Raw genomic sequence first — 23,121 nt, forward strand, 5'->3', positions numbered from 1 at the left:
TGTAAAAGTATTTGAAATACCAGGGAATAAAAAAATGAAATTCATACATGACTAGATTTCATGGTATTTTATAACAAATGAAGATAAAAACTATTACATATTAACAAATTCAAAATATTACACAAGGAGGTTCCAACTTACAAATAGTTTGTATTAAAAATGATACTTTTTATCTACTGTTACACGGATCATAGAATATATGTTTTCCATAGAATAAGCAAAGAATCTGTGATTTCATCAGCACGTGGAAGTCCTTGTGTTGGAACATCATCACTAAGACAGATGGCATCCTCTTTATGACCAAGTAAATAAATTCCAGGGAGCTGACCTAAGTATTAAGTGGTAAAGCAGCTCGTCTAGAGCCTGCAGTGAGATCTGAACCCAGGTTTGCCTGGCTCCAATTCCAGTGCACTATCCACTATCTATTCACCATGCTACTTTTATTCCATAGAAACAATGTTATAAATGGTGGCTAAATTCTAGGGCTAGATCACAAAAGTCACATTTAACCCATAATATAGCTGAAATATGGTACATATAAAATGAAAACTAAGAATGCTATATTTGAAGCTACTTGGAGGAAAGTAGATTTAATTACATGCTGGAGATTTGGATAAGAATTCTAAAAGGAACATTTAAGTACATTCAAAGGCTTCAGAGTCTGAAGATAGTGATTATTCATTATATCACATGATATATATTCCAAAAGTTTATTTTCTTTTCTGAGAAAGAAAAAATTCAGCTATGTGACCTCTAAGGTCTCATCCAAGTCCAGAATTCTAAGTATTTTACATATGTCAAAAATGCTACTTTTATGCTTACCATTATGGCCACTTTTTGATTAATGACGGAAGAAGGAAGTAAAGAGACAGAAAATTTTCTTGGGGTTATTCAGAAGGTGAAGGTGGTAAAAAGATGTGATACATGCATGAGAAAAATATCTAAGCTAGAATTAACTGTTAGCACTTTGCCAGCTTTAAAGCAATAGATGTGTATGCCAGTTATCATCATCACCATCATCATTATTACTACTTAAGAATGAGAAAGCAGGAGTATAGAATACAGAATACTATCAATCTCTTGGAAGAGAAATCAATGCGGTGGCAAGAAAGAAGAAACATAGGGTCAGACAGTTCCTTGTACTAGCCAGATGAGTGTAGGGATAGTTTTGCTGCTGTCTTGGAAGAGGTAAGGGTCACTCTCAAGATTCCATGGCCACTGATGTACCTTCATAGCATTCAAAGTGATAAGGAAATGAAAGTTTCCACAATAAGTCTATACTCTATTATGTTTTTAAAATTAATTTTCAATGGTGCTGACAATAAAGTTCAATTTAAAACAAATGAAGTACTCAGATGGTGTATTTTAAGGGTAAAGCGGTCACTAACCTTTAGAAACAAAGGCACCATTTTCCACACAGCCTAATGCACAAAACTTTTAGAGGAACATGCACAACAGAGGGAAACAAACAAACAAACACACAGAGAAAGCCAAACAGGTAAACAGAGAGCCTCCAAAGTAGAGTCATCAGAGTTCGACGGGTCAGTCTCAATAAACACCAGACCTAAGGTCCAGGCTCATCTCTCTTTTATCCACAAGGAGCTTCACAGTGAAAGAAGAGCTGGTGACTTTGTTACAGCTCTTGGCAACAGCTGCTGTCTTTGTACCCAATATATCAACTGCCTTGTCTTCCAGATAAAGTAGAAAAGGGGCAAAGCACAGTGGTCTCTTGGTAAGGAAGAAAAAAAAAGTGTGTAAAATATGCTGCTGATTGAGGAGGAGACATTCTCTATAATGTTGACCCAATTGTCATCTAAAAATAATATCATTATAATGTGGCAACAAAACCTCAAAATAAAGTTCCCTTTAACACGACTTTGTAAGCTTATCACTTTAATGTCATTTGGCCAATTGTCCAAGATGCAAACTGGAAGAAGGTTCATGGCATTTTAAGTTAACTGGCCTCCACAACTTTGTTTTGCCTAATACCAAGTTTTCACAGAAAAAAATTAATGACAACATGCCAAGTTATTAACAGTAAATTTAAATCATATTTTTAGAATTTCTTCACTTCTTAAAAACATTACAGCTGCATCAATAGCAAATAAGAGTTGGAAAGCAAGGTTCTTCTTGTAAGGAGACGTGGCATAATTCTAGGGATGGCAAGAAGGCCTCTTTCCCTTTTAAAATATCTGTAGAACCTGTATTTACCCAGTGCTGGATAAAACTTTTTGCTTTATCTCTGGACTCCTGCTTACTTGCTGACCCCCTCCTCACATACCAAGATTGGCTTCCTATTACCTCCAAAATATAAATTTAAATATAAATATAAAATTTTCCACTTACCTTTGAAAGCCCTTCATAACCTCCCCACCCCCATCCCCAAACTTTTCAGACTCCTTACACCTCACTGCATATCTGTCATCACTGACAGACACTGCCCTCTCTGTTGTTCCTTGCACAAGCCCCTCCCTCCTCCTATTCTGGGCATTTTCACTGACTGTCTCTTATGCCTGGAACGCTCTTTCCTCTTAATCTTTATTTTCTGAATTCCTTCACCTCTGAGTTAAAAGCCTCACTTTCTACAGGAAGCTTTTCCTGGTCCTTTTTGATCTTAGCGCCTCCCTTCTGAGATGATTACCTCCAACTGATCCCGAATATACACTGTCTGTACACAGTTGTTTGCATGTTGCCTCCTTTAGACTGGGAGCTCCTTGAGGGCAGGGACTGATTGTGTGTTTGTTTTTGCCTTTCTTTGCATCCAGAGCTCTCAGCACAGCACTTGGTGTGCTTGCTTGCTGATAGTATTTGTGCATCTAAATCTTCATTCCTTGAAATAAAAATAGCTGCTTCTTCCTCAAGCTGTCCTGTTCTCTCTTCTCCAGGAAAAGCCTCAGCTTGTATCACTTATTAAGTTCCAAATATTCTGTTCAGTGGTCCTTTTTCCTTTCCTTTTCTATGTCACATTCTTCCAGCTGTGATTCCTGTCTACCTTTTAAAATCCTTTCTTTTTGTGTTTACCTTTAAGTCCTTCTTATTTCCCCTCAACTCCCAAAGGAATATTTCATCCTTTCTAATAACTGGAAAATGGGATAGTGCTCCTTGAGCCCTTTAACCTTCTCTTCTATGAGGGAAATCGGCCTGAACCTTGAACATAGACAGTAGTTACTTGGACTTGTCTCTTTGCCCTTTATATTTGCTAGAAATGAAAGGCTATTTTTATTTGTAACTCATGTGTCAGCTCTTGACTGTATCTGTCTAGCTGGAGGCTTCCTCTCTTTTCTCCCAAGATGCTTTATCTTGGCTTTAATTAGCAATTAGTACATTGAATGGACACTTAGCCCTGACAGAGTGTTAAACAACAATAAAAAAACACCTAGCTTTTATAGTCACTTCACACATGCTTTGAAGAGAAAAGACAAGAAAAGAGAAAAAAAACCACATAGTGTATGCCTTGGTGTGAATGAATTTATTAGAGCCTTCCTGAGAGAAGATTATCATGAATGGCAGAGATGGAAAAAAGAAAGCTCAAATGATCACCTGAAAGGTGAGGAGAGAGAGGAAACCATTAGCGCTGGGGTGGGGGACTCACAGAAGACAAAGTTCTCTGACTTCATAATTTTGCCTCTAGCTAGCTATATCAGTGAATACGGAATGAAATTTTAATACTTAGTTGCATTATTATATTATGTGGAATAATTTAATTGAACTTACTCTTTAGCTCTTTTATATATCAGTCTTCTATCCCCTAAGCTTTTGTTTATAACATTCAGTGCTCTCATAGATTCGCATAGAATTTCCTTTCAATAACACCATAACCCATCCATTTCTCCCTATGTTATGCTATTCTTGTTCATATCTTCCTTAGTTTGACACAAGGGCCCACTCAATGTACTGGGTGATGGTGGGGAAAGGGGTCTTCCCTTTCTCCTGATATCTTGACCATAATATGAACACAGTCGATCTATTACTTATCTCTTGCTCTCACCAGATGACTAGTTCATTTTTTAAAAAGTCATATTCTTCTCTTATGACATCGTACATATAGGTTTTTGTGGTAGCTCTTTAGAAATTATAAGACAGGAGGAAAAGATGTGGAAGGATGAGCAATGACTGATAGAAATCCAGAGCACTCCTCAGGTATCCTAACAGTGTTAGGAGAAAAAGAAGGCCTCCAGAATATCAGGTAGATCCCCTGGGGAGAATCGTGGGGACAATATGGACAAGAAGATGGGCAGACACAGATCAGTTGCAACTGGCACTGTTGAAGGCAGCTCCAGAATGACTAAAATCACAAATTTATTTGAGTATTTGAGAGCATTTATTTGCATTTATTCTCTTTATATTTATTCAGAATATACTTAGATATGTACTTGCTGTATCCCCCCACTAGAATGTAAGCCTCTTCCAAGGAAGGCTTGTTTCATTCATTGTATTCATATCCCTAATGTCCAGCTCAGTGCCTGGCACACAGTGAGTGCCTAATACATACTTGGTGATTGAAAGGAAGGAAACTGGTAAAATGGATGAAAATTCATTTTTAAGGATGTCTAAATCCTTTTTTGAAGAAATTATGTTTTAAAAACTAATAATTTCTTTAGACAATTTTTAAAAATCAATTTCCAAAGAATTTTTAATGAAATGGATGATTTGAAATGATGATTTAAAAACAAACATAAAAAGTTTGGTCTGCTAAGAAAGAAAACTATTTACTTTAATAAATATTCATTAAACCTTTGAGAGTTACAAAGTGGATGTTTGCAAAACTTAAAACCAACATATTCTCTAAATAGGTGACCTACTTGAATTACTGAGAATTATGTCTTATGATGCCTAACCCTCTCCTGCTGGCTGATTTATAGACTGATACAGTTAGAAGCCTCAGAAATAGCACCTCTCAGAAGAGTGCCATAGTTGGTAACCCTTTTCTTTTAGCCATCTCCTTTAAAAATATGGTTAAATGATTTCCCACAATAGCCATGAATAATAACATAAAACAACTTATTTTTCTATATCACTTTGGAGTTTTCAAAGAAATTTCATACCTATTGACAGACAATGTAGGGTAGTGGTTAGAAAGCTGGCCTCAGCTCCGGGTTGTGACAACACCTGTGACAACTCTTGGCTATGGGACTTTGGGTAAGTCACTTAATCTCATAGAACTTTAGGGAACTCTCTAAGACCACTAGTTACAGAGAAGGCTTTTTCCCAGCCTTAGAAGAGAAAGCTTCTCCTCTCGAGTTCCCTAAACCAATGAAATTATAGGTCCAATAGACATTATCTCAACTGAGAAGATCAATAAGCCAGTCAACCTATTAACAAACAGGAAGTAGACTTATAAAGTTATGTGAACTTTTCTTTCCTTTTTAAAACTATATCTTTGTTTTTTTTGTACCACCTTCATTCAATCACCTCGAGTAGTGAGTTTAGTTTCCACAGTTTAAGAAAAACATTACTACACCAGAGAGCATCTAAAGGAGCAAAATTGGGTAGTAAAGGGCCTGTCCTTATTATTTGGGGACTAGCTGAAGGAACTGGGAAAGAATATTCAAGAAAAGAAGGCTAAAGAAGGTAGTTATATTCAACTATGTGAAGATCTGCCATGTGGAAGACTTGTTATATTTGGCCTTAGAGGTCAGAACTAGAAACAAAGAAGGGAAGCTGCAAAAGACCAATTTCAGTTTAATCTCAGGAAAAATTCCTCATAATTAGAGACATCCAAAAGAAGAATGAATAGGATGCCTTGAGAGGTAGTGGGTTCCTTCTCTTTGAAGGTTTTCAGGCAGAGGCTGTATGACACAGTGGGGATTCATACCTTCACATATTGGTTTGTGCAAACTGCTGACAAATTTAAATTTCTGTCATTGTGCTTTTCAAATATATCCCTCCCTTCAACCCTCTCCAGAGAGAGAGGGTTGTAACCCTCTTACATATCCCTTACACCAAAAAATTAAAAAACAAAAAAAAAAATCACACACTTCAGCAAAACTAACACAGCAATTGAGTCTGAGAGTATATGCAATGTTACACACCCATAGTCTCCTATCTCTGCTAAGGAAGAGAAGATAGAGGGGGTCCAATTAGAAAAGGCTTGGGAATGTTTCTGTTATATCTTGATGATCTTAAGAATGAAAAGAGAAAGGGGCAGCTAGATGGCGCAGTGAATAGAGCTCTGGCCTTGGAGTCAGGAGGACCTGAGTTCAAATACAGCCTCAGACACTTAACACTTACTAGCTACGTGACCCTGGGCAAGTCACTTAACCCTGATCACCTCACCAAAAAGCAAAAAACAAAAACAAAAAGAATGAAAAGAGAAGGGGAAAGGAATATACTGTGGTGGAGGTGGGGGAATGAAAGGAAGGTTAGGGAAGATTACCTCACATAACTGGGATGCAAAAGTAGCTCGCTATACAAATAAGAGAAGGTTGGGGGAGCAGCTGACATTTGAAATTCATCATCTGAACTGGTCAAAAGAAGGAAGAACACACACACACACACACACACACACACACACACACACACACACATGAATATAAAATCCATCTCACTCAACAGGAAAATAGGAGGAAAATGGATGAAGAAGGGAGGGGAAATTGAAGGGAGGGGAAATTGAAGGGAGGGCATTTTCAGGGAGGGATCAGTCCTAAGTAAAACAAACCAGTTATGATATATAAGTGTAATGGAATACTACTGCGCTGATCTCTTATCAGTGTAATAACTATTATTCCACAGGACTAATGATGAAGCATGCTACTCACTTCCAGATACAGAAGGACTCAGAATGAAGAATGAGACAAAATTTTTTGGACATAACCAAAGTGGAAATTTGTTTTGATTGACTATACTACATTTGTATTGGGTTTTGTTTTTCTTTTCTCAACTGAGGTGGAGGGTTGGGATAAGAGGGTAACAAGGCAAATTCTGGCTGTTTACAACAAATAAAATATTTTTTAAAAAACAAAAAAACCTTTATCATAAATACAAGAATTTATATATCAGAATGAATGTTATTGTTCCTCTTGAAAGGATTCACTTCAGAAGACCACATTTATTCTAATGATATTGCCATGGCTAAAAACCTTTGGAGCACTGCTTTCAGAACTGCCTTCATTTCATACAAAATAATCTTTTGAATCTCCTCAGTAGCAGCAACAGTTTGCCTTTTAAAGACAGAAATGATTTCTGAAAACAGTTAAAAGTCATTCAGGACCAAGCCTGGTGAATCAAGGGAAATAACAGTTTTTTGACCAAAACCAAAAGGTGACTATGAAACAAATTTAACCAAATAGGATCTGAAGGGAATTCCTTAAGGAATTCCCCAAACATGTTATGAGTAATGGCAGCATCACTGGAATAAGTATATTGCCTCCCAAAGTGATTAGGCTAAAGGACAACACTCACTTGAATGTTAAGAAACTAGTCTCTTCATTTGAATGCCTACTGGTTGCACTAAAATATCTAATGAAGGTACATGCAAAAGTACCATATCAGACAATGTGAAGGATATAAAAATTGAAGAGAAAGTTCCCAATTTTTATCACCATCGGTTTTTCCAGCTGTAATAAGCTGTAAAGTCGTGTTAAAAAAAAAACAAACAAACACAGTTATGGGACAGGTAGGTGGCACAGTGGATAGAGCACTGGGTCTGGAGTCAGGAAGACTTGAATTCAAATCCAGCCTCAGACCAGACACTTGACACTTACTAGCTGTGTGACCCTGGGCAAGTCACTTAACCCCAGCTGCCTCACCAAAAACAAAACAAAAAAATCAAAGTGCATCCTTCTAAAATATCTGAGAAAACCTGATTTAGGGGGAAAAAAAAAACCAGAGCAAAAACACCAACATTACTTAATACTTCACGTTTACAAGCAATTTCCTGAGAACAGTAACACAGAGAGGTAGACAGTGCAAGTATTATTTTCTTCAATTTATAGATGCGGTAAACTGTAGCTCAGAGAGGTTAGGTGATCTGCCCAGGTTCATAGCTATCAATTGTTAGAGCTGGCATTCACATCCAGCTTTTGTGACATCAAGATTACTATTTTTAGCAGGAGATGACATTGCCTCAAGTAGGTCACATTAATGTGTATACCATTCTATTATTTTACTGCTATCATTCTAAACATCACAGAACTTTAGAGTTGGAAGGGATCTTAGTAGCCAGCTAGTTCATTCTAGACCAGAGAAGGAATTACAACTATAACACACCAGATAAGTATTTATCTAATCTCTTCTAGAAGTCCTCCAATGAGGGGCAACTCACTGCCTCCTAAGATAGCCCATTCCACTTGGGAATTTTTTCATTTATTACAAACTTTCCTTGATATGAAGCCTAAATTTGCCTCTTTGCATATTTCACATGTTGTACTGGCTCTACCTTCTAAAGCCAAACAGAATAAATCTAATGTCTCTCCCACATGACAGACAACTATCATGTGGTCCTTCCCACCCCTAAAGTTTTTTTTTCCTCTACGCTAATCATCATACAACATGGACTAAAGCCCTTTTACTTTTCTGGTTGCTTTTTTTCTGGATGCTCTCATCTTATCAATGTATTACCTAAACTGTGGCATCCAGAACTGAACACAATACTCCAGATGTGGTCGGGCCAGAGCAAAATTAATTCATGGAAGCTATTCCTCTCTTAAAGAAGTCAAAACCTATATTAACTTTTTTTAGTTGTCACATTAGACTGCTGATTCATATTTAGCTTGTAGTACATTAGAACCCCAAGATCTTTTTTAGACAAAATCTTGTACTTGTTAGCCTGATTTTTTTTAAATGAAGTGTAAGACTTGACATTTATCACAAATTCCATTTTATTGGACTGAACCCAGCAGATATTAAAATATAGGAGAACATGGACAAGAGACATAGGAGATGGGCAAATATCTGTAATTTGTATTACTAAAGGGAATAGTCACATTGATTCAATAACATCAATTTGAGAAAAAATGAGACAAACAAGTACCTGATCTAGGTCATTAAAAGATGAATTGTGATGAATATATAAATATAAATACACGTATGTATGTATGTGTGTATATATTACACATATATATATATAAATGGTTTACAAATATGTGCTTCTAAAGCATACTAGAATTCTTTGATGATGGCAGATATAAGAAGCACTTATCAGCTGCCCTTATTTTATTAGATTTTTAATTTATGAAATTATAAGCTTTCAGGTACTGTTTTGTTTTTGTCAATTTATTCTTGGCACCTAGTACAGTGTCCCTGTCACAAAAGGGCACAGATAACTTGTTTAATGAATTCAGCAGAAATGGATGACAAAATAACAGTAACACAATTACACAGTCTTTTAAAATTGATAATTTTCCTTGAAATAACCCTGTGCTTTATAGGCTGTGCAAGTATTATCTTCATTTCAAAACGGAAGAAATTGAAGCTCAGAAAGCCTAGGTGACTTGTCCACTGTCACTCAGCTATTAGGTGCCCTCCCAGGGTTCAAAGCTGGATTTGTACTCCAAATCCTGTACTTTCTCCTATGTCAGCACATCTGCTATTACAGGTACTACTGTTCTAGTAACCTGTTCCTCACTGATGCCTCCATGGAATCCTTCAGACCTTGCTCAACGTAATCCCAGAGTAACACCAGCCGCAGTCACCAGCCTTTTCCTCCCTGCTGTATCTGAAGATGTAGTCAGCCTTATCCTGTTACAGGAATTAGCTCATTTTATGCCTAGAAGCAAAATAATGGCCCCTCATGCCCACATGGTTCCCTCTACAGCTTTTTAAAGAAATATATATTAAGTGAAAAGTGGGGAGCAATCACAAATCACCAAAAGCCTCCAGTTAGAAAAACCCTCATGCTGTTCAAAGTTGTTCCAAAACTATTCTCTTTCTCATGTTTGCCTCTCTCAATTCCTTTTTTCTAGTCTGCATTAGAAAGAGTATCACAGTAGGAATCATAACACTTGGCCTCAAATCCCAGCTTTGCTACTTGTTACACTGGCCTCAGTTTCCTCATTTAAAAAGATAAAGGTTGTGGGGGCAGCTAGGTGGCGCAGTAGATAGAGCTCCAGCCTTGAAGTCAGAAGGACCTGAGTTCAAATCTGGCCTCAGACATTTGACATTTACTAGCTGTGTGCCGCTGGGAAAGTCACTTAACCCTGACTGCCTCACCAAAAACAAACAAAAGAAAGAGAGAGAGAGAGAGAGAGAGAGAGAGAGAGAGAGAGAGAGAGAGATTGAACTTGATTATCTCTAAGATCTTTCCTGATGTCAAATACCTATGAACCTCAACTCTAGGGGTAAGGACTAATTATTTAATAAAAAGTGAAAAAAAAAATTTGAAGGCAACTTGAGAAAAATTAGGTATAAATCAACATTTCACATCCAAAATACCTATTTGTCAGTTAAAAATGGTCATGTCCTAAACAGGGAACTAATGAAGGAGATAACTTTTACAACTATGCACAGGGGAAGATTTCATGACTAGAGAATAGGGATAATCAATGAAGACAAAAAGAACAATTAAAATTACATAAAATTTAAAAGTTTTTTTATACAAACAAAACCAACAGTTGAAATTAGAAGGAAATTAACTAGGGAAAATCTTTGCAGCAAGTTTTGACAAATGCAACTCATAATATATATATACATATATATATATATGTATGTCTTATTCAAATATAAAAGAGCAAGAGTCATTCCCCAATAGATAACTGGTCAAAGGATACAAATGGGCATTACTCAAAGGAAAAAATCCTGGTTATCAACAACCATATAAAAAATGCTCCAAATAATTCACAATTACAGAAATGCAAATTAACACAACTCTGAGGGTCTAACACATACTCATGAGACTGGCAAAAAAAGGGGAAATTACAGGTGTTAGGCTGCAGGATAATAGGGACCCTAATGCACTATTTGTGGAGCTATGAATTGGTCCAGCTGGCCAGGAAACAAATGTTCCAAAAGTCATTAAATTATGTATACCTTTTGATCAAATGATACCATTACTAGATCTATAAAGCAAATTAAATAAAGCAATTAAATAAAGAAAAGGATCTATATACACACAACAATATTTATAGTAGCTCTTTTTATGGTGGCAAAGAACTGAAAATGAAGGGGATACTGATCAATAACTGAACAAATTATGATATATGAATGTGATAGAATATTATTGCACCACAGGAAATGAAAAAAGGAACAGTTTCAGAGGAATCTGGGAAGATATATACGAACTGATACCAAGTGAAGTGAACAGAACCAAGAGAACAATTTAAACAACATTGTAAAGATAAACAAAAATTGACCAACCATGATTCCACAGGACTAATAATGAAGTACGTTACCCATCTCACAACACAGAGGTGATGAACCAAAAATGCAGAATTGAGACATATATTTTTGGACACAGACTTGACTACACATAATTGTTAGAAGGGTCTTGTTTTTCTTTTTTAATTGGGGGAGGGAAAAAAAGGTAAATTTTTGTTTATTAAAATAAAAATAAATTTAAAGTAAAAAGCAAGGATTGAAAAGACAATTTTGAAAGACTTTACATCTCTGTTCAATGCCATCACCAATCACAGCTGTGGAGAACTGTGGTTGAAGCATGTTTATCCCTCTTCTGACAGAGAATTAATAGAATCAAGATGCTGAATAAGACAAACATTTTCAGTCACAGCCAATGCTATAATCTGTTTCCATTAACTATGTGTATGTTATAGGGTTTCTTTTTTTGTTGTTTTTTAAATGGGGGGAATAGGGAGATGTGGGATAGGACTGCAAAAAAAAAAATATCTCATTGAAGAATATTTTTAAATTCAAAGAAGAAGACAGAAAAAAGGTGGTCAAAAAGAATCACAGACAAGCAGCATAGCCTTGAAAGTTACAAGTTATATCCTGAATTTATTACATACTTAAAAAGCATAAACTATCCATCATAAGCTCTAAAATATAGGGATCTGCAGTGCTACATACAATTCTTTTTTTCTGTCCCAGTATGAATACAAAAACACATTTTATTTAAGTTCATAGTTTTTGAAAAAAAATAAAGATAAAAAATAAAATGCATAGAAATAGACCTATTAGATTGTAATGCTTCATTCCTCTAGTGACGGGAAATAGTTTGGATACTGCTTCATCAACTTAAACTGAGCAGCCATATTATATATAGCCTAAGGATTCTAATGAACTTCTTGAGAATTCAATACAAACTTATTAAGTAGCTGCCAGTCACTGAATTTCTAAGATCGATGAATACTATGCAAAGGTCTTGATGTGGTTTCCTGAATTTCAACTCAATATGTATGGATCATGGCCACTATATTGTATTACAATAAAAAAAAATCACACTATTCCTATAGAAGCATATAACTGACAATATTGCCAAAGAGAAATTACATGCTTTGATCACACTGAATTAAATGGATACTGTCCCATATCTACTCCTCCCACACCCCAATTTTTAAAAATGTTACTATCATCTAATGAAGCATATTTCTCTTTCTCCCTGGACTTCTAAAAGCATTGATTCAAGGTGTAACAGTAATACCAACATAATTTCATTAGGTATCAGCTGGTAAGAGGTACATATATCTTATGATACATGTTAAAGTGAGTCCCTTTCAATCACATCCAATCAATATTTTTAATGTAGTATTTCACTGTGAAATACAATCAATGTCCATGCTGTTGTCAGTGCCTTAGATAGGTGTATGGGATAGGAAGGGAGAAAGGCAGAAGAATTATTCAACTTAATCAGTATATTTTATGTATGTCCATCTTCATTTTAACAAAAGATTTATGGTAAGTTAATTTTATACTCTAAAGCATTATCCTAAAGAAAACTTTCAAGGGGCATGAAAGGAGGCCTTCTCAAAAATAGAAAGATTATTTTAAAAATCTAATCATTTAAATTATTAAGCTTTTTAAATGATTAAAAAATATAATAATGAAACACTTTAAATGTTCCCATTTAAATCACAAGAAATTGTGAAATTAAGCTTATAGTTTCAGTAGTCATGAAAAATTTGCCATTAAAGTGAGTTATATCTACCTTATTGTAAAATATTATATTGGAAAGGAACTAAATGACATACATTTTAAAAAAGAAAATAGCTTCTGTTTGATTTGGTCTTGATATTAAGTGAAGAATATCTAAAAGATTCCAAAGTCTATTTTTAAATACTTTACACAAAGTAATTTTGAGGAAACCAATAACTTGGAGACCTAACTACCTTATAGAATGCTCTACTACTAATCCAATAAGCAAATGACTTCAAAGATTTTGCTAATGGAAGCATCTTTCATATCTGGTGTCAATTTTCTCAGTCATGCTTAGTTTATCTGAAGTCCAAGGGTTATTCTGACAAAAAACAAATTATTTAAATGAGAATTCTATACAAACCTGATCCTCCCTTTGCCAGGTATTTGTCCTTCGCATAAATGACAGAATCCAACATAGACTCAAAGAGAAGAAAATAGCCCTGCATAGCAAAAGAAAAAAAAATGGATTTTAGAAGCATGCAAGTACTCTGTGATCAAGTTAGTTTGAATTATAATACTTTGTATTATAATATGCAATTAAATACTCAGTAATCTCTCATTATATCCAGTATTTTATACAGCTTAAATCTGTCAGAATGACAGTCATCAAGTCAGGTCAGGGTATGATCATGGACAAGTTTTTTCATCCCACCTTCCAGAATACTTCTTTTGTCATTGTTCCAATCAAAAGGTTCTTAATTAAATTTCAATAAGATAACATCATAACCTCAACTAGTTCTCTATTACTCTACAATTCATCTAAAAATCCTTTTCCTCTCTCAATTCTCTCCACAATTCTAGCAAATCAATTAGCATTCTGTCTCACTAAATAACTGAGACTATAATAATTTCCTCAAAATTCTTCATTACCACCACCCATTCTCTCCTACTTTCCTCTTGTCTCAGCTTGAGGTATTCCTTGGAAAGGTATCCATCTGTCCCCTTGATTCCAACACCAAGAAATCTGCTCAAATATTATCCCCTTTATCATATGTAGTTTCCATCACTATGACTTTCTAATTACATATGGACCAATTCTTCTGTAATTCTCTGAAGTATTTAACACTCTGGAGCACCACCATTTTTCTGGATACTCTCTCCTAGGTCTCCAGGGACTACCCAGTCTCCTGGTTCTCCTTCCTAACTTTCAACCTGCTCATTTCTTATTTCCTTCACTGACTCTTCACCCTCTTCTCTGTGTGTTAAAATGTGTGTTGTCCAAAGTCTGTCTGTAGGTCTCTTCTGCATATTACCTCATTTGTGAATCTCATTTACCCCCAATATATCACTCCAATACAGTTAAGTCCCAAATCCCTATTTTTAACCTTGACCTCACATGATATTCTTCATTCCCAGTTGCCTCCAAAAAGGCCTTCTCAGTATCACTAACACCTTAAACTCAATTTGTCTAACACTCACTATGTGATCTTTTATATATATATATTTTATCTCATCGGAAATGGGCTAAAGAGGGAACAACATATATGTTTAGGAGAGTATAAAAGTCTTTTTAGCTTTAGAAAGAAATAAAAGGGATGGGGGTAGAATAAGGGATGGATTTTTATAAGGGTATGCACTCTTAGAAAGACAGGTAGATTAAGGTGGAGGGTGGGGTAGAGGATAAGGGACAGACTCTTAAAGGGGTAGGTAGATTAAGGAATGGGGGGCAAGGTAGCAGTAAGTAAATTAGAGGAGTGAGGAGGGATACAGTAAATAGGGAAAGAAGGATAGTGAGGAAAAATAGGAAGGAGGGAAATATACAACAAGTAATTATAGTCTAAAATGTGAATGGGATGAATTAACCCAAAATGGAAATGGATAGCAGATTAAAAATGTGAATTCAACAATTTTGTGTTTCAGAAAACACAATAAAAATGAGAGATACACACAAAGATAAAATAAAGGGCTGGAATAGAATTTATAAAGTAAAAAAAAAAAGCAGAGATAGTAATCATGATCTTAAAGTTAAAGCTAAAAATAATTTCAGTTAAAAGAGAAAAACAGGGAAACTACACCATGTGCTACTCAATATTGAATAGAGCAATGGTTTTAGACCATTTAAAATAATGACACAGTATAAAATATCTGAGAGCATACCTACCAAAACAGACACATGAACTACATGAACATAAATATAAAATATTTCTCACACAAATAAGGTCAGATTTAAATAAGTGGAGTAATATTTATTGTTCATGGGGAGGTAAAGTCAATATAATAAAAAATGACAAGTTTACCTAACTAATCTATTTAATCTATGTACTCATCCCAATTAAATTACTAAAAAAAATTATTTTACTGAGTTAGGAAAAATAGTAACAAAATTCATTTGGAAGAAAAGGTCAAGAACTTCAAAGAAACTAAGGGGAAAAAATGTAAAGGAATAATCAGCAGTACCAGACCTTAAACTATATTTTAAAGTGAGAGAATTGTTAAAGTGTAAAATGGATAATTTTATTTAAAATTAAAATTTTCTTGTATAAATAAAACCAATGTAGCCAAGATCAGAAGGAAAGCAGAAAATTGGAGGAAAAACTTTCATAGACAACCTCTCAGTCAGTATATGATTGTTATAGACTACTTCTGTGATATAAGAAATGATGAGCTGGTTGATTTAAAAAAACATAGAAAGATTTGGACCTAAGAAGGAAGATGCTATCCACTTCTGGAGAAAGAAATGACAACTAGAAATATGCAGAATATACTCTTGCACATCTGTATATTTGTGTATATGTATATATCTATATGTGTGTATGTTTATAGATACCTGTGTGTGTGGATATGTATATGTATGTGTGTGTGTGTGTGTCTATACACACACATATCTGTGTTTAATTATAACCTTCTTTTGGGGGTGGGGGGAGAAGGGAAGGGAGAAAAAAAAAGTAAAGTAAAAAGTACACAGCAGAAAACAAAAGAAAACCTAGAAGGAAGCAAAGAAAAACTGGGTAGCTTTGAAAATGTGTAGTATTTATTACATGGGTTTTCTTGAAATGGAAATTTATTGTTTTATATTGAATCTTCTCATGTTTTGCGGTATTCATGGAAAGTTCTTTTTTTTTTCCTTTTCTCATTTTGTATTTAAGTTTAAAATGAATAAAAACTTTACACACAAAAAATGTTTTGTTTTAATCAGCCAAGATCTGCCTTTCTCACCTCCTCACTCCAACCTCTTCACCCAAAAATATGAGAAAAACAAAATTCATTACAAACAGGTATAGGCTCAGTGGATAGAGCACTAGGCCTGGAGTTAAGAAGATTCATGTTCAAATCCAACCTTAGACACTTACTAGCTGTGTGACACTGGGCAAATCACTTACCTTCTGTTTGTAACAGGTTTCTCATCTATCAAATGGGGATAATAATAGCACCTACCTCCCAGGATTGGTGTGAGGTTCAAATGAAATCATTATTGGAAAGCACAGTGACTAGTACATAGCAAGTATTAGATAAATGTTAGCTATTACTGTTTTTAGTCAATCAAAACAAATTTCCACACTAGGTCAAAAAAAAAATTGTCTCATTCTGAATTGAGTCCTTCATTTCTCTAGGAGGAGGTGGGTAGCATGTTTTAACATTAGTCTCTGGAATCCTGGTTGGTCATTACACTGATAAGAGCTCAGCACAATAGTATTCTATCAAATTTAAACACAGTAATTTGTTCCTTGTCCAATTTATGGGCATTCCTCAGATTCTCTGCCACCTCAAAAAGAATTATAAATATTTCTGTTACATCCTTACAGTTTGTTTGCTTAGGACTAATCCTTCCTTTAATTTTCCCTTCCTCTAATTCTCCTTCCCTGCTTCTCCCCTTTGCTTCCTTTTATAATCTTGAGTGAAATGGATTTTTGTGCTCAACTATGTGTCTGTGTCTAGACTTTCTTCCTCTTTTTCACCAGTTCAGGTGAGAGTGAGGTATCAGCTGCTCCCCCCTCCTTCTTCCTTGTTCGTATAGATCCTTACCTAATTATGTGAGATAATTTTCCCTAACCTTCCTTTCCCTTTTTCCTCCACATCCCATTTACTCCTCTTCCCCTCTCTTTCCATTCTTAAGATCTTCAAAACATAACAGAACCACTTCCAAGTACTGCCTGATTAGACCCCTTTATAGACCCTGATAATGACGGGGTTCAGAGGAGACACATGTATCATGTCCCCATACCTGAATGTGTGATCATTTCAAACTTCCAATTTTTGATGTTATGATTATTGTTTAATGTCCTATTATAAAGACAGGACTCCAATATGGAGTCCCTCGGGCTAAGTGATGCTAATACCCAGGGAAGTACAAAGGCAAACAGACTTAGGCTTTTCCACTATAAACTCTGTGTCAGGTGGATAAGGCTTGCAGCTTTTTGACCAGAAGAACTCTGGACCTATTGCAAGGCTCCTGATAAACTCCCCCTACCCAAGCTTCACCTAAGCCCAGTGCTGATAAGTGACCCTAAAAACTTTTCTACCACATCTAAGTTTTATTAGCAATGCCCCTTCCTACATCTGGCATCAATTACCTGCTTTCAAGCATGTCCATTATCAGGGCATACAATCTTGCCACCTAAACACTAACTATGCACACCTCCGCAACACATCTCCCTCAAACTCCACCTGGTAAGTTTCTTGCATGTGGGGAGACAAACATTGGTCTGTATAATGGCACAGTGTGTGTAAATACTTTGCTGTGTCACATAACAAAAGAAGTTTATGACTATATCATCTGCTGGGTACCAATTTCCAGAAATCCTGAGCCCAGGTATTTAACTTGAGCCACGACAGGTCAAATAAAGCAGAATGTAAGCAGTTTATTTTGTTTAGTCCTTTATCATTGCTTATTCACATTCACCTTTTTCACCTTTTCACCTTCACTCCTGAGTTTGAACTTCAAAGTTTCTCCACAGCTCTAACTTTTTCATCAGCAATGCTTAGAATCCCTCCATTTAATTAAAGGTCCATTTTTCCCCTGCAGCATTATACTCAGTTTTGCTGGGAAAGTTATTCTTGGCTATGAGCCCAGACCCTTCACCTTGCGGAATGGTATCTGCTAAATTATGTGTGATCCTGACTGTGGCTTATCCGTTCTTGAACTCTTTTTTTCTGGCTACCTGTTGTATTTTTTTTTTTTTAACCTGGAAGCTCTGGCTTTTGGTTGTGATGTTCCTGGAGTCTTCATTTTGGGATTTCCTTTCAGGAGGTAATCAGTAGATTCTTCCTATTTCCACTTTGCCCCCTGGTTCTAAGAAATGTGAGCAGTTTTCTTTTAAGATTTCTTGAGACCTGATGTCTTTTTTTGGTCACGGTCTTCAGAAGTCCAATAATTTTTAAATGTTTTCTCTTTGATCTGTTTTCCAAGTCAGTTGATTTTACTTTGAAATACTTTATGTTTTTCCATTTTTTCAGCCTTTTGATTTTAATAGTTCTTTATGTCTCATGAAGTAAATGACTAGTATTTGGTCCTTTCATGTTTCCAGGAAGTTTATAGCTTGTCCAAGGTTTTGTACTTCTTGTGTACAGCTGTTAATTCTCTTTCTAATTTTCTTTTTTTATTTTTGGGTTTCAACATTCACTTCCACAAGATCTTGAGTTTTAAATTTTCTCATCTCTCTCCTCCCCCCATCCCAAGATGGTGTACATTCTAAATACTCCTTCCCCTGACATATGACTCTCATTTCTTTTCCAATTTTTTCCTCAAGCACTCTCATTTCATTTATAAAAAACACTTTAGAAGTCTTGCTTGATCTTGTCTAGGAATTTTAGATGAGTTTGTGCCCAAGCAGTGTTTTTCTGTAAGGTATTGCTTTTAGAAGTTTTGGAGTCATTCTCTTATGTATTTGTATCCCTGCCACCATAACAACTCATTAATGGTATAATTTCTTTATTTGTTAATTCTTCTAGCCTTCCTTCTGATTTCAGTCTTGATGTTAAGGCTGGTCCCTGAGGCATTTCTGGAGGGAGAGTCTGGGCTGGTCCTTTTGCTCTTAGAGAAATAAGGGTTGTGTTATTCTAGTATTTCAGGTATAGGCTGGGGACTTGCAAGCTTTCAATGCTTCCCAGAGGGGTCTGATCCAGGGCAGAGTCTAATTACTGCCCTCCCTCCCCCCAATCTGAGCTCTGCAAGTTTGATGTCATATCTAATCTTCATTTGGATCCATGCAAGAATGCACTACTGCTCAACTCAGCACCTATCAGTCAGCTGGAAAGCTCTGTTGGTTCAGAGCAGCAGAATTATAGGCTTGAATTTCCTGCCCTCATTATTCATTATTATAGCAGGCTGAGCCAGATGCAAGAAGTGAGACCCTACACTCAACTTCAGGTCTGGGCCACACCACTGCTCCTGCTTCTGCTAGCTTCTAAACTTCCTCCTTTCTTTAGACCGTCCAAGGCCTCCCTACACTGTGTGTGCAGGTCCCCTTTTCACCCTGCCCTGGATCTGTAAGCTGGGACTGCCAGTTGGCACCTGTCCCCATTGCAGTACTGTGCTGTGGGCTCCAGTGCAGGTCTGGGACCTCCTTTTGTGCTGTATGTAGCCTCTACTTAAGAGCCAGAGGGCTCCACATGCTGTGCCCATGCCCCAACACTGTTCCAAGTGTTTGCAGACCTCTTTATCTGTCTCCCTATGCCAACCTGGGCTGTATGAAAGATCCACTTTTTATGGATTTCTCCATTAGGATTCAGTCTGATGCATTTTACAGACCTATCTGGAGGGGTGGTGGATGGGAACTGCATTTCTTCCTTCTCTTCTGCCATCTTAGCTCCACCCAGTATACGATCTTTTTATTAAAATCTCCTTATTCTTCTGATTTTTACCATTTCTTTCAATGACACCACTAGTCACACAGTACCTTGGTGTCATCCTTGACTATTCCCTCTCATAGTCAACCAGCCTCCAAGTGCTACTGATTTTTTTCCTGTAATCTATTATCGAATCCTTCTCCCTCTCATCTACTCTCATAATAATCACCCTAGTGCATGCCTTCATTTATGCTTCCCTGAACTATTATAATACTGCCGCGGAGGTCTTCCCTTAGCTCTCTCCCTATCCTCCACACTGCTGCCAAATTAATCTTCTTTATTAATAGCTAAGGTCATTCTCTGCTCAAAACCCTTTAAAGATCCTATTCCTCCAGCCCACAGAGGGCCTCCACAATCTAGCACCTTTTCTAATGTCACATCAAGTTACTCCTTCCATAGTTTATACTGCAGCCATGTAGCACTCGTCTGCTCTTAAATGCATCTTGTTCTTTTTGTCTCTCTTCCTTTGCTCAGTCTGTTGACTAGGCTCAAGAAGGGCCACCCTGCCTCCTTTTCTATACTTCAATTCCTGCCTTTCTGTCAAAGTCCTAACTGAAATGTTACTTTCCACAAAGTCTTCTCAGATTTAACAAGACCTTTCCTAGAATTCTGCTTGCACCTTTCTTAACTACCTTTATATTATTTTCTATTCTAGTTATTTCTGTATCCATATATAGTTCTATGCCAATGTCTTATTATGGCATGGAGGTAACATTAGGTTCTTTAAGATTGTTCTAGTGTACTGCAAACTCTAGCAGGCTCTACCAAACTGGAAATGTTTTCAATAAAGGCCCAATGATAGACTGTAAGTCATCAAAGGATCAGTCCAGCTAAGTTTAAAGAAACTCATTATCATGAGGGTGGCTACTGGCAGATAGAATTCTTTGGCCACAGCAATTCAAAGATTCACTAGGGTTTGGATGCGTTATAATTTGCAAAATAGCTAATAATGATAATAATAATAATAATAAATAACAATAGCTAACATAAAGTATTTACTATGGGTCAGCTAGGTGGCACAGTGGATAGAGTGCTGGGCCAAGAGTCAAGAAGACCTGAGTTCAAATCTGAAATGAGCTTAAATGTAAAATGAGCTAGAGAAGGAAATAGCAAACCCCAGTATCTTTATCAAGAAACCCCCCCAAAAAAGAGTTGTGAAGAGTTGGACATGACTGTAAATGACTAAACAACAATAAAAGTACTTGCTATGTGTCAGATATGTCAGATACTATGCAAGCATTTTACAATTACTATCTCATTTGATCCTCACAAAAACTCTGGGAGGTGGCTGTTATTATTATCCCCCACTTTACAGATGAGGAAACTGAGGCAAACAGAGGTTAAGTAACTTGCCCAGGATCACTGAAGCTGCATTTGAACTCAGGTCTTCCTGATTCCAAGCCTGGTATTCTAATAAAGTAAGTAATTTGGTTAGCTATTACACACCTACTAGACTATAAATTCCACGAAAGCAAAACAATTGGGTTATGTCATCAGACCATGAAAAACCTCATTATATACCATCCCAGACTAACACAGTATTTTCTCTAAAAAATAATCAATAAATATTGAATAACTTTTATTACACAGCTTAGAATGTTTCCAAGACTATATCACTTCTGGGTAACCCATATTTCAGACCGATAAGTTCTAGACTAGAAAGAATAACAAATGACAGCACATGTAAAGAAAAAAATGCATCACCACCATATGACTCAAATACATTATAAAAGTGCACCAATGTCTTAGAAATCTTGTAGTTACATGAATTGTAGCTGTTAATTGGACCTCATTAAATTGCTAAGAATATTATCCAAATTTAACTACTCTAGAATAAGGGACATCTTAGCCTTTTCTTTGCACAATCAAAAAAAATAGTACCTACTCTGTGTACCAGGCATCTGTAGAAAAATTATAATAATTGTACTTCAAAGAAAACGTAATTTGCTTCATGCAAGGCATTTGTTTTGTGCTAGAAACCATTATCTTACAAGACAAGAAAGCTATTTGTTAAGAGTATGGAAACAAGTATTTAATCTTACACTGAGAATACACATGCTTCATAAAAGACGAAAGATAAATGCAAACGAAATTGACAAAAAATACAGCTTTCTTAATGAAGTTATATACAAAACTTATTGCCATCAACATAATTTCATGAGAAAAAATGCTTATTTAAAAGTTAATAATCACAAAACTTTAAAAGAAAAGGACTCTAAGAATCTTTTATATATTTGTAAACACTACAAAAATTTGACTATCTTTTCCCCTTTACTCTCCTCACCTTTGTTAGTGCCTTTTGCTTCTCTGAATAGAACATTTTACTAACTTTACAAAATTCCTTTGATTCTCATTAATGTCATTTGTGTATGCAATCATCATTAGTCTCTTGTCATTCAAGTAATTCACCTTACTATTAACTGTTGCAGAGCTTCCTATAGAAAATGGCTTACAAATAAATAACCATCTACCCATCTGCTTAGAGTGGACACTAATTTATGCTGACAGAGTTAGGAACTCCATTCCTCTTAGTATTGTAGGCTAGTAAAACACCTGAAAAGGCTAGAAAAAAATTTTTTCTCCTAGCTTGTTTTATGCTAAAACAAAAGAAAAAGGATAAAATGCTCAAAAAGCTATCACTGGAAAAGACAAGTTTTAAATAAGAATAATTTCAAAGGTTTATTATTAAAGTCAACTTCACTACAGACTACACTAATCAGAAAAAGGTCTTACATCTTTGCTCTTCCAAATTAGTTAAACTACATTTACTGAATATTATGCGCATGCAAAAAATCACACATATCTTTGGGAATATGTAAAAGTAGCTTCCCATATCAACATATGCAAACATTTAAAGAAAAGTCATTAATTAGCCAATAATTAATGTATAAAATTAGAATTATCTTAAAGGGTATTTACTATTAATCCAAATCCTTTATGAACAATTTTTAAAACATACTGGTTTAATAGGTTTTTTCATTTTTTACAAATTTGGTCTAGATTTGCGATTTTTATCTGCATATAGAATTCACTGTGTGATATCTCCCTACAAGGATCCAGACTAGAAACTTAAGACTAACTAAAAGTCTTAGAAAATTGCCTGAGGGCACTGAGAAGTTAAGTAAATTGAATATAGTCATACATCTAGCATATGTCAGCTCAGCAGATCTTCCAGACTCCAAGGCCAGCTCTCTATATATTAGGAACTTCTCTTGAATTATTTTCCCAGGTCAGGAGCAAAAACAAAACATAACAAAAAATCCTTTTACACACATTCCCAAAAAACTTAAACCACTACATATCCTTTCA

At 35.8% G+C, this 23,121-nt stretch overlaps 1 protein-coding gene across 1 annotated transcript in view; it reads right to left on the reverse strand.

Moving 5' to 3' along the window:
• Window positions 1-23,121, reverse strand: part of PRMT3 (protein arginine methyltransferase 3) — a 146,410-nt gene that overhangs the window by 54,015 nt on the left and 69,274 nt on the right. Inside the window, exon 11 of the mRNA XM_027852674.1 lies at window positions 13,388-13,466. Coding sequence (XP_027708475.1) covers window positions 13,388-13,466 — 79 coding nt within the window. The remainder of the gene's footprint in view (window positions 1-13,387; window positions 13,467-23,121) is intronic.

Source organism: Vombatus ursinus, unplaced genomic scaffold, assembly GCF_900497805.2.
Source record: "Vombatus ursinus unplaced genomic scaffold, bare-nosed wombat genome assembly UNPS02009770.1, whole genome shotgun sequence".
NCBI classification, from domain to species: Eukaryota; Metazoa; Chordata; class Mammalia; order Diprotodontia; family Vombatidae; genus Vombatus; species Vombatus ursinus.